General features: G+C 40.0%; 1 protein-coding gene across 6 annotated transcripts in view; it reads left to right on the top strand.

Annotated features, from left to right (window-relative positions):
- Positions 1-1,960: 1,960 nt before the first annotated feature.
- LOC141123276 (cytosolic phospholipase A2 gamma-like) overlaps positions 1,961-12,799 on the top strand; it is a 268,360-nt gene continuing 257,521 nt past the window's right edge. Inside the window, exons 1-2 of one of the 6 annotated variants that reach the window (XM_073612044.1) lie at positions 1,961-2,195; positions 10,249-10,306. In XM_073612044.1, the coding sequence (XP_073468145.1) occupies positions 10,292-10,306 (15 nt within the window). In that variant the 5' untranslated portion in view covers positions 1,961-2,195; positions 10,249-10,291. The other 5 variants (XM_073612047.1, XM_073612042.1, XM_073612045.1 and 2 more) reach the window with 5 other exon arrangements.

Below are 12,799 nucleotides of genomic sequence, written 5' to 3'. Positions count from 1 at the left end.
GGCAGGTATGACTCTACTAAAGTAACACACTCCCATGGAATTTAATGGAACCCACGTATAAGCCATTTTATCACAGATGAAATAATACCCTGATGGCGCAGCACATGCTTTTTTGAAATTATACCCCTGTAGACACATTAGTAACTTCAAATTGTTTCGCCTGGAGTTTTGGCATTGGGTAAAATCCTGTAGGAGCTTGTATCTGTCTGTACTCCAAGCGTTATCCTTCCCATCAAACCAATATCTTATGGCAGTGTCCTGCATGCAATATTTTGAGTTACCAATGTTTCTGGTGCTGCTTTGGAAACCTTTTGCTATCATTTATGGAGGTGGGGAATGAACGCTCATTGATGGAGGTGGGGAGAGAAGGCTCACTGATGGAGGTGGGGAGGGAAGGCTCTTTGATGGAGGTGGGGAGGGCTCATTGATGGAGGTGGGGGCAGGGAAGGTTCATTGATGGAGGTGGGGGCAGGGAAGGTTCATTGATGGAGGTGGGGAAGGGAAGACTCATTGATGGAGGTGGGGAGGGAAGGCTCATTGATGGAGGTTGGGAGAGAAGGCACATAGATGGAGGTGGGAAGGGAAGGCATATGGATGGAGGTGGGGGGCTCATTGATGGAGGTGGGGAGGGAAGGCTCATTGATGGAGGTGGGGAGGGAAGGCTCATTGATGGAGGTGGGGAGGGAAGGCTCATTGATGGAGGTTGGGAGAGAAGGCACATAGATGGAGGTGGGAAGGGAAGGCACATTGATGGAGGTTGGGGGGCTCATTGATGGAGGTTGGGAGAGAAGTCACATAGATGGAGGTGGGAAGGGAAGGCACATTGATGGAGGTGGGGGGGGCTCATTGATGGAGGTGTGGGAGAGAAGGCTCATTGATGGAGGTGGGAAGGGCTCATTGATGGAGGTGGGGGTGGGAAGGCTCATTGATGGAGGTGGGGGGGCTCATTGATGGAGGTGGGGGAGAGAAGGCTCATTGATGGAGGTGGGAAGGGCTCATTGATGGAGGTGGGGGTGGGAAGGCTCATTGATGGAGGTGAGGAATGGAAGGCTCATTGATGGAATGTGGGGGGGCTCATTCATGGAGGTGGGGGGAGGCCCATTGATGGAGTTGGGGAGGGAAGGCTCACTGATGGAGTTCAGGAGGGAAGACTCATTGATGAAGGTGGGGAGGGAAGGCTCACTGATGGAGGTGGGGAGGGAAGGCTCGTTGATTGTTAAGATATCTAATATCTGGAGTCTGGAGTTTCCCTTATTATTGAACTATATATACCACTTCATTGGTTCCTAGGAGTCTGGAGTTCCCCCTCTCATATGTTCCAAACTGTTTTTGTGTATTAGGAAATATTAGGAAATATTAGGAAATATTGTGATGGAGACAGTGGGGTTGATTTACTAAAGGCAAAAAGACTGTGCACTTTGCAAAGTGCAGTTGCCCTCTGGAAGTGCAGTTGCTCTAGAGCTTAGTAAATGAGGTAAGGCTTCACCTTGCAAAGAGTACCCAATCACGTGCAAGGAAAATAAAAAAAACTGAATTTTTGCTTGAACATTAATGGATAGTGGACGTCAGCAGAACTCATTTACTAAGCTCTGGAGCAAGTGCACTTGCAGAGTGCAGCTGCACTTTGGAATGTGCACAGTCTTTTTCCCTTTAGTAAACCAACTCCAGTGTCTTGCCAGATGTTTGTTTGCACAAATTTGGCTGTACATCTGCCCTTTTCTCGTAAAGAATAAGAAGCAATAACGACTTTGTTGGAAAGTACCCTATGTGTCACTATAAGATTGATTAGGTATGACAATATAATCTAGAGGTCAGTATGACCATATGTAATGTAGAAATAATTAGTTAAAGATGATTTGTAGGAGATGACTTGTTTTTTGCTAGTAGGCCATACATAGGATGTCATTTTTAACTGTATCTGTATAAAAAGCTGAAGTAATATATTTGTAACTGCCACACCCTTTGAGTCGTGGAGCGGTGCACGCTGAAAATCCTGTATGTATGTATGACATCTACTCTGAAGTAAACCTGTTACTAAGAGAGAATGCTTCTGTCCTTCATTTCAAGGGGCTAATACAAGGCTAACTAAAAAAGTTAACTTAACAGTGGTGACCCCTATACGTGTCTTCTACTCTGCACATCCATCTCTGGCTCTGATCCCAGTACAGGAGGAACATCTAACAATGGCGCCTAAGGTGAGAAATTTCTCCCATGTTGTTACTGTCTTTGCTGTGTGGGAATTAGAGGGGGATGTAAAGCAAATATCAGAAGGTAACACAATTTAATTATTTAATTATTTGTATTCTGCTTGTGCATGTTTACTGAGAGTAGTTGTTTCTCGGATATATGGTTGATTAAATTGTAAAGTAATTAAGTGCATGTGTTAATGTGCTAGAATAATAAGAGTACTCATTTTTCATTGCCCCTTGAAATGACAATATAACATATATTTTCTTAAGGGATGTGTGCTAAAGCAGGTACCACAATTTCTAAGAGTGAATAGAAGTTGCTGAATGGTGAATTTTTGTATGATTTTTATACACCTGTGGTGCTAGGGTGGAGATGCTGTAAGTGGATAGCCACAGTGAATAAATGACCTGCTGTGTGTTCTTTGGGGTAGGGAGTCTAATCAGGGACTAGCCTATTACCGCTCAGCACGGGGGCCGCCCCTCTGAGAATAGAACAAGTGAGATATCTCCAGATATATTTGACTGCTTGTACACTGTCATGGAGTTGTAATAAGTAGAGTCCTTTGGTCCCGGGATTCTAAATATTGTCATTTCTCAAGCAGGTAATGAAAAATGTCTAAAGAAAGGTAATAAGAAATTTCAAATTCTTCACTTAATATAAGGTATACCTAAATAGAAATGGGAAATTTGTTTAATAAAAGTGTCTTACCCGTAATGGCAAGCTATGGGTTAACTAGGGAAAATGCTAAACGCCTTTTAAAAATAGCAAAAGCCACAGGGTTAAGTATTGCTAAATTACAACCAGATGCTTTATTCAGCGTACTTTTTTAAAAATGTGTGATTGCAGTGGTATTGCATATAAAAAAAAAAAAATGTTTCTTTGCAATTTGAGGAATAAGAAGTACAATATACCTCACAAAGCTGGGACACCTTAGCCAAGTTCAGAAGATTAGATACACCTACAAGTCTATTGGCTCAGGGTCCCACACCAGTCCGTAGCAGGAACCAAGCAAAAGCGAAGGAAAAAGCTCTCTGAGATGCAGGTCTTGCTGTAACTCCTGAATCACGGAGAAGAAATAGGAAGTATTTTGCCTCTCAATTGCGAGATGCACCCCTGGAACAAATGCCTCTGAGGGAGGTTGCCCTTCCAGGAGTGACAGATGATAATAAAAGATACACAGCATATATGGGCAAAGTTTATATTTGCTGGAAGCCTTATGGGATTAGAGCAATTGTAGCAAATTTACCAAATGTTGAGTATGCATCCAAAGATGTACAGTCGCCGTCCCATAGGAGGAGGATGTTGTCAATGTACCTTGCCCAGAGGACCAATTCGGGTCTCCGGGAAGTATAGACGACATCCTCCTCCACACCTCTTTTCTGCAGAAAAAACAGATTTTGGAACCAGAAATAGTTATGCCGGGTGGCAAATTTCGGAAGTTGCATAATGAAGTTCCAGTCTGGTGTCTCTTGATAAGCAATTCTCAACAGCGTCAAAGCGTTGTGAAGTATGCACGTGTAAAGTGCAGCCACATCTGCTGTGACCAGGATCATCCCCTCTTGAAATTGAACTGATTCAAGTAGTTTAATAGTATCTCTGGTATCTTTTAAATATGAAGGGGTAGAACGAACCAAGGGTTGTAAATAAAAATCAACATATTTTCGCATGCGGGCTGTAACCGAATCAATCCCGCTGACTATAGGTCGGCCAGGGGTATTGACTGGGTCTTTGTGGACTTTTGGGAAACAGTAAATGGCAGGAATACGAGGAACCTGGGGAACCAAGTAGTTTTTTTCCTTCTTATTTAATATCCCCAATGAAAAACCCTCATCAACTAGTTCCACTAAGGCTTTTTTATAACGGGTAGTGGGGTCAGTGAGAATGGGACTGTATGTGCAGGAATCATTCAGAATCCTGTTCATTTCTTTTAGATAGTCTTTTTTATCCAGAATAACAATCCCCCCGTCTTTATCGGCGGGGCGGATTATAAGGTTTTTCCTCTCACATAATAGTTTTAATCCAACTTTAATGTTGGGGTTAGTATGAACCTTTTTCTTTAGATTGGATAATTTATCTAAGTCTTGTAAAACAAGACTTTTGAAGACCTGGATGGATGGTGCTATAGTGCCTGGAGGATTAAATAAAGAGGGATTAGACAATCCTGAATGTATAAAGTTTTTATCCGGTGGAATGACCTCCAAATAGGTGGGGACCCTATCGGCCGTGGGGGGCCTAGGAGGTTGAGCTAGAAAGTGTCTCTGTATACTAAGCTTTTGTGTAAACTTTAAAATATCAATGAATGTGGTGAATCTGTTAAGTGGTTTGGGGGGGGACAAATTTAAGCCCCTTGTCCAGCACTAATTTTTCTGCATCTGTCAATGTAACAGAACTCAGATTGTAAATCCCAGACCCTTTTAGGTTCTTTTTCTTTGGGCCTTGAACCCTCCGCCCCCCTCGAGTCCCTCTTTTCTTTCTAAATTTCCCGGATACTCTTCCGTTGGTCTCTGAAAACCCAAATGTTGGATAGAACTCAGATGGTTTTGATTGTAGTTATAAGGGGATCTATTGGAAAGATCCTCTTCTCTATCATAGTGAGAATATGAATCCTGATATGTGTCATAGGAGACATTCTCACGGAGTGGAGTGAATCTGTTGTGTAAACGAATCGGCGTACAGTAATTATAATCATGATTTGGATAGTGTTGGACATGATTATTACGGTAACCACCCCGATTGTAGGGAGAACCCCCTGAGTTGTTTTGATAGTGTGGGTCAACCTTAGTATCCCCTTTGTTGGCCTCTCCCTCTACCTCTAGAGGTCGCACCCCTGTGCGGAAGATAGGAAGGGGGGGACCAACAGGTGGACGAGAGGGTACTTGTCTGGGACCTTGTTTTTTAGGGATAGCACCCTTAGATCCCTGTGTTTGATTTGGAATCTGGTGGGGCATGACAACATTCCTCTGGGGTGGTTCATAAACTAATCTCCTATCTGGATTGGCTAGTGTAGAACTGGAAGCCTCCATGGGAAGTGGCTCCCCATTAACCAAAGTGGGTGGAATAATCTTTTTCTGCCAGTTGAAAACTGTATTGGTAGTATAATCAGTAAAGTCTCTGTTATACTTCTTTTGTTTTTTATTTCTTTGGTCCTTTTCTTCTTTTTCTAGAATATTTTTCAAATTGGTAGATAATGAAATATATTCTGTTGTGGTCTTATGTGGTATCAGCCTGTCTCCCAGTTCTTTTATTTCTTTGTCTATTAAAGCCAGTTTGATTTTTTTTCTTATCAACTAAGAATCCTAGTAGTTTTAACCCTACTTCATTTAAAAACTTAAACCATGATTCCAGATCAGATTCATCTTGTTGTGGGTGGATATCCCACCTAAGACCCCTGGGTACCATCTGTTCCTTGATGTATTGTTCAAGGAAGGCAGTATCCCATTGGAGATGGAGTTCGCTAATCATCAGGTTTTTAAGCCTGACGAAAATACCTCCCATCTCGGAATCTGGATTGATGGTCACAAAGACACCATCAGCGTTATGGGACCTTGCGGTCCTGTACTCAAAAACATCCATGTGAGAAATGTGGAAGAAAAAATATATAGAAAGCTGCTGTGTGAAAAAAGTCAATAACAAATGATATGGGGGCTTATTTATTTGATTTACCTGATCCGGGGGTTATTTCCCTTTTAGTTGGGACCCCGTGATATTTATATTGTCCTTTATTACATTTGAGAGTCCCAACATTTTGTTTCCCCATTTGTGGGTCACTTCCGATTGAGTTACCTTATGGTTCCCCTTTCCGGCTGTGTCCCCGGACTATGGAATTTATTTTCCCTTTGTATAACCAAATGGCTTTCACACATTGCTATTTGGTTTTACTTTTTCATCCCCAGGGATCATTATGGCTACTAAGACACTGCAGTGACATTTCTTTTAATATTTTTCCCTGTGACCTATGATCTCGGTCATGTGGGTGAAGTTTTGTCACGTGCTGTAAGGAGCTGCGTGGCCACGGTGATCCTTTCTGCATGTATTGAGATCATTTCCTTTCTTGGTCATGTGGGGCATCCCGCACGAGTCACTTGACTTGAGATCGGCATTTTTTGCAGTCTTTTGGTCATGACGTCATTTCCTTTTGTTTGACATGCGTACCCGCGGCCGCAGTGACTGGCTTTTCCGGTCGGTCTGCTGGTTGGGTGCTGGGCCTGCATGTCTCCCAATCCTTGTATACCATTGGTCCGTCTGACTAGGTTGTGGGTTGGTTAGTCAGATGACCATGTTACTCCAATGGGATGAAGTAAATTTTTCCTCAGTGTTTGATTGGTCCTGTATTATTCATTGCATTTATAAATATAGGCAACATGGAAGAGGTGACTTATGCCCCAGTAGAAGACCCGTAGGTCGAAACGCATCGGGCTGCTATTTCACTTTTCATGTTGCCCCCTGTGATCACTTTTATTGTCAGTGTTTTTTTTAGAAATAAAACGCCCCTTTTTTACCTGCACTATGTGGAAGCAATATTCTTTTCTCCACATATTTCTTTGATATGAGTGTGCGCCTCGCCCGGTACACCTGGTTTACCCTCTCCACAAGATTCCAAATTTCGAGCTCCAGTATAATGGCCAACTCATAAGGTTCCTGTGGATTCCGTTCCTGAGGTCCCAACCACCTAGACATCCCTACATCTGCCATGTGTGGCACATTGCCCATTTAGACTCTATGTCGCTGGCATCTGAGTCCATCAGATCCGGTAAGAGCATACATTAACTACTCTTCCATTGATGCTGTCTTTCTTCGATGTTCTTCCTACGGACGGATCCATACACTTATTGTTTATACCTGGAAACTCACCTTTTGGGTTGCTATTTATGTGTTTACACACCGTTGGACATTTACCACATATATTTTTGCATTAGGCAATCAGAACTTTTGTTTATCACTCATTTAACCCATTGAACCTTGTTTAAAGGTCTTGTAGGTTTACGGACTTTTTACTTCACATTAATATCACAATATTTTTGTATGTGTGTCATGCGCTACATTTCTCATTACTATTTCTATTGTTTTTGTCACACTGTATGTAGCTGCTCATCTTTTTACTTTAGTTAGCGCAGTGGTGTTTCCCATATTTTCCAAGAGTTGGTGAAAGCAGGGGATCCGTCATCCGGAAATAATACCAAAAAACATCCAGATTATTCTCCTGGAGCTCCCACAGCAAAGACATTTAACATAATTGGTCACAATTAATAAAGCAACCAATTTTTGGTCCAAGAAATCCTCCTCCTCCTGTTCCTGGACTGGACTTGGGTCAAAGCAATAACTCGAAGGCCAATAAAAAATAACACGTTATCTCCTCCGAATTGCGCAACATTGCTGGTTGATGAACAGCAGTTCAGAAACTAACTAAAAGACAAGAAATGAAAAGCGTGAAATAAAAAGCGCAAATCAACACTTGCCAAACTTCTACTAATATGAAATTAGCAGAAGGAGCCCAAAGGGTGAAAAAACCACGTAGTACATCGCTATGTTCTTTTTTTTTGGCCAACAATTCCTGACCATTTGTATGCAAGACAAATTCCAGGTACACGCCTTCAGAAAAAAGTCAGAGGTTTGGTCTGCGCAAAATCTGATCATGTGTACGAGCAGTGGCAGGCCTGTGCACTGTGGGAGCACGGGCGCCGCCCCCCCATCAATTTCAGGATGCCGGATGCATGGATTCCTAAGGCGGCGCGGGGAGGGAGTGTTATTTTTTGAAGTACCTGATTAGAGCCAGAGGCTCTAATAGGCTTCAAAATAGGGTGGGCTTGGGGAGAGTGCGCCCTGTTCCCACCCAATTATGTGATGATAGCGAATACATTTTCGCTATTTTCACACTAACCTTCCTCCCCGTAAATCAGGAGGCAAGGCATCAGACCTGTTTCCTGATTGGCCAAAGCGCCAGGCCACCCTATTGGATGACTGCCACTTAGGAAGAGGAGTGGAGGAGAGACACGTGCTGGAGAGGAGCTGCTGCCTAGTAAGTGTCAGGGGGGTCTGCCAGAGCCGCACGCGGGGGGGTCGGATGCACTGCCAGAGCCACGAGCCCAGCTAGTGGGGGGCGGTGGCACAGTGGCTGCATGCAAACCTGAGAATTTATCCAACGGTATGCTCAGCTGGTCACAGTGATCAGATCAGATAGTCTCTGATCACCTCTATGGTCTTGGAGGACCAGAACAAAGTCATGAAGTCACTTCCGGTTTAGTACAGTAAACATTTTCTTTTTCTTTCTTTTTTTTATTTTTTATAAAGCAAAAGATTACATTTTTTTTTTAATCTTTACTTTTAAAGGTAAAGGAGATATTTGGGGTTTAATAGACCCCAGATCGCTTCCTAAAGACGACCTGCCATTCTTTATTTGTATTACAAGGTATGCGTACATTCCTCGTAAAAGGAATGAAAATGATCAAATAAAAAAAAAAAATTTAAAGTGCCACTATTCCTCTGCACTCACACGTTTAGAAGCAAATGCATACGTAAGTCGTGCACACAGTATTTGCACCACACATGATGAGAGCAATAATTCTAGTGCTAGACCTCCTCTATAACTCTAAACTGGTAACCTGTAAACATTTTTAAAGCGTTGCCTATGGAGATTTTTAAGTACTGAAGTTTGTCGCCATTCCACGAGCGTGCGCAATTTTAAAACGTGACATGTTAGGTATCTATTCAGTGTAACATCATCTTTCATATTTTACCATAAAATTGTTTTATATATTGTATTATATGTTGTGTTTTTGTTGCATTAAGTTTTTTTTTTTTCAAAAAAGCTGCGTTTTAAAAAACTTGGTGCAAATACATAAAACATTGCAACAATCGCCATAGCAAAAAATACTGATTTAAACCTTGGACTGCTATGGACTTTCACATATCATTTACACATTTTTTTGTTGTCTACGTCAGTTTTTTTTAGAGTTGCTGTTTTGAAATCTTTATTACATTGCAGCCTGCAGTTCCATGCTGTGTATGACCTCAACAAGAGGAGCCTCTGTATGGCAGACGGTATTATGCCATGGTGAGCCTTTCTTTTCTGGGTTCTGTATGACTGCCCTTCGGAGTTCCCCGGCTTAGGATAGCCTGCTGAGTTACCCATATTATCCGGTGGAGTGTGGATCCCCCTGAGACACTTGCCTTGTCTCTAGGATACCAGCCCGGGGTTAGAGATACCTGGTTACCTTTGGTTAAAGGCCCTGACCGGGTTGGAGGTCACAAGCTCCTTTAGCTTGCATTTCTTATGGTGGTCACATTTTTGATGCGGTGGTGGATTTGTCACGGAATTACTATTTCATTTTTTCTTTAAACACTTCATCTTTTTTTTGTACACTTGATTTATGAATTTGAACTGGTATCACGAAGGAAGGAATCAATTTATACCCTCCCATCCAAGGACTCTTTATTTACATGATTCACTTTTATGACTGTTTATATTTAATTTTTATACACATACCTTTTATATACAATCAATTTATGTATATATATTTTTCTTTTTAATTCCTCAGCATTTGGTTTGATTAATTGATTTCATCACTAGTTTGACTATTCATTATTGTTATATTTTTTGTGTCAATACACTTTCTAGGTATTTGTTTCATTATTTAGCACCAGTGGTATTCACTTATCACTCATCCCTTATCTTTAGAGCGGCTACATTTCTCTTTCTATTTACCATTTGTGTGTATTCCAATTTTAGCAGCTGCTTCCTATCTTATTGTTTTTTTTTTGGTTTAGCTCGCTATTTCACTTTTTTAATTTTTTTTTTTAGTTCCTTGTTATTGTTTGAACATCCTCATCAACAGCGCCTGACGTGTTGTGATAACCTCACTGGGGGAGCCTGGAAACCACCTAATCATATTACATCAGATTAGGGTTATAAGAGACTCAAAACTCACACACATTCCAATAAACCTTCCCGATCACACTTCTACCATCATCTGACTACTGGTACAACCATCTCCATCCTGTCTTCTGTATATCTGAGCTAATCCTCTTCACAAGTCTTACTACTGCATTCTGTTTTATCAGATTTACATGTTGGGAGATAAGCAGTGACCTTCCTTCATCTCCAATGGCGGCCAATAAGGTGAGTGACTTTCTATTCATTTCTATCAGTGAGATACCAAAACATTTCAATTTTGCACTAATTTAACTCTTACAGTAATTACGCCGTCATGCAATGCTGTATCCAAATCACATTTATGTTAGACATGTGCGGTTCGTTTTGTTCTGAATTAAAATTCGGACAAATTTTCGTTATTCGGAATTAGAATAGTACCGAATTTGAACGTATCCAAAATAAAAAAAAATAAAAATTTGGACGTAATTCAAATATGAATTGTTTTCGAATTCAAATAGTTTTCCAATGACCAAAGACAATAAAATATTATACAAAATAAAGGAATAAAATAGAAAAATAAAAATTAATGATTTTTTTTTTCTGTTCTATTCCTTTATTTCCTATTCTTTTTTATTCTTTTTGGAAATTGGAAATTGATTCGAAAATGAATAAACAAAACAAATTCCGAAAACAAATGAAACAAATTTAACTAAACAAATTCATGTAAAATAACGAATTAAAACGAAACAAAACTAATTTTTTTGTTCTGTATATGTCTAATTTATATAATTTTTTCACATAAATACAGGGGTTTTTTTTTGTAGAATTTGATCACCTCTGCGTTTTTTTTTACTTTGTATTTGTTATATAAATGAAAAAAAAATTGAGAAAGAAAAACAATATTTAATATAAAATACTGATACATTGTATACTCATCACACCGATACATTGTATATTCATCACACCCATACATTGTATATTCATCACACCCATACATTGTATACTCATCACACCCATACATTGTATGTTCATCACACCCATACATTGTATGTTCATCACACCCATACATTGTATGTTCATCACACCCATACATTGTATACTTATCACACCCATACATTGTATGTTCATCACACCCATACATTGTACACTCATCACACCCATACATTGTATACTCATCACACCCATACATTGTATACTCATCACACCCATACATTGTATGTTCATCACACCCATACATTGTGTATTCATCACACCCATACATTGTATACTCATCACACCGATACATTGTATACTCATCACACACATACATTGTATACTCATCACACCGATACATTGTATGTTCATCACACCCATACATTGTGTACTCATCACACCCATACATTGTATACTCATCACACCTATACATTGTATACTCATCACACCCATACATTGTATACTCATCACACCCATACATTGTATACTCATCACACCCATACATTGTATACTCATTACACTGATACATTGTATACTCATCACACCCATACATTGTATACTTATCACACCCATACATTGTATACTCATCACACCTATACATTGTATACTCATTACACTGATACATTGTATACTCATCACACCCATACATTGTATATTCATCACACCCATACATTGTATACTCATCACACCTATACATTGTATACTCATTACACTGATACATTGTATACTCATCACACCCATACATTGTATACTCATCACACCCATACATTGTATACTCATCACACCCATACATTGTATATTCATCACACCCATACATTGTATACTCATCACACCCATACATTGTATACTCATCACACCGATACATTGTATGTTCATCACACCCATACATTGTATACTCATCACACCTATACATTGTATACTCATTACACTGATACATTGTATACTCATCACACCCATACATTGTATACTCATCACACCCATACATTGTATATTCATCACACCCATACATTGTATACTCATCACACCTATACATTGTATACTCATTACACTGATACATTGTATACTCATCACACCCATACATTGTATACTCATCACACCCATACATTGTATACTCATCACACCCATACATTGTATATTCATCACACCCATACATTGTATACTCATCACACCCATACATTGTATACTCATCACACCAATACATTGTATACTCAGCACACTGATACATTGTATACTCATCACACCCATACATTGTATAATCATCACACCCATACATTGTATACTCATCACACCTATACATTGTATACTCATCACATCGATACATTGTATACTCATCACACCTATACATTGTATACTCATGACACCGATACATTGTATACTCATAACACTCATACATTGTATACTCATCACACCGATACATTGTATATTCATCACACCTATACATTGTATACTCATCACACCCATACATTGTATACTCATCACACCGATACATTGTATATTCATCACAGCCATACATTGTATACTCATCACACCCATACATTGTATGTTCATCACACCCATACATTGTGTACTCATCACACCCATACATTGTATACTCATCACACCCATACATTGTATACTCATCACACCCATACATTGTATATTCATCACAGCCATACATTGTGTGCTCATCACAGCCATACATTGTATACTCATCACACTGATACATTGTATATTCATCACACCCATACATTGTATGTTCATCACACCCATACATTGTATACTCATCAC

This window comes from Aquarana catesbeiana, linkage group LG01, assembly GCF_042186555.1.
Source record: "Aquarana catesbeiana isolate 2022-GZ linkage group LG01, ASM4218655v1, whole genome shotgun sequence".
Taxonomy (NCBI): Eukaryota; Metazoa; Chordata; class Amphibia; order Anura; family Ranidae; genus Aquarana; species Aquarana catesbeiana.
The sequence above is the reverse complement of the archived record's forward strand: the minus strand, read 5'-3'. Positions and strand labels throughout refer to the sequence as shown.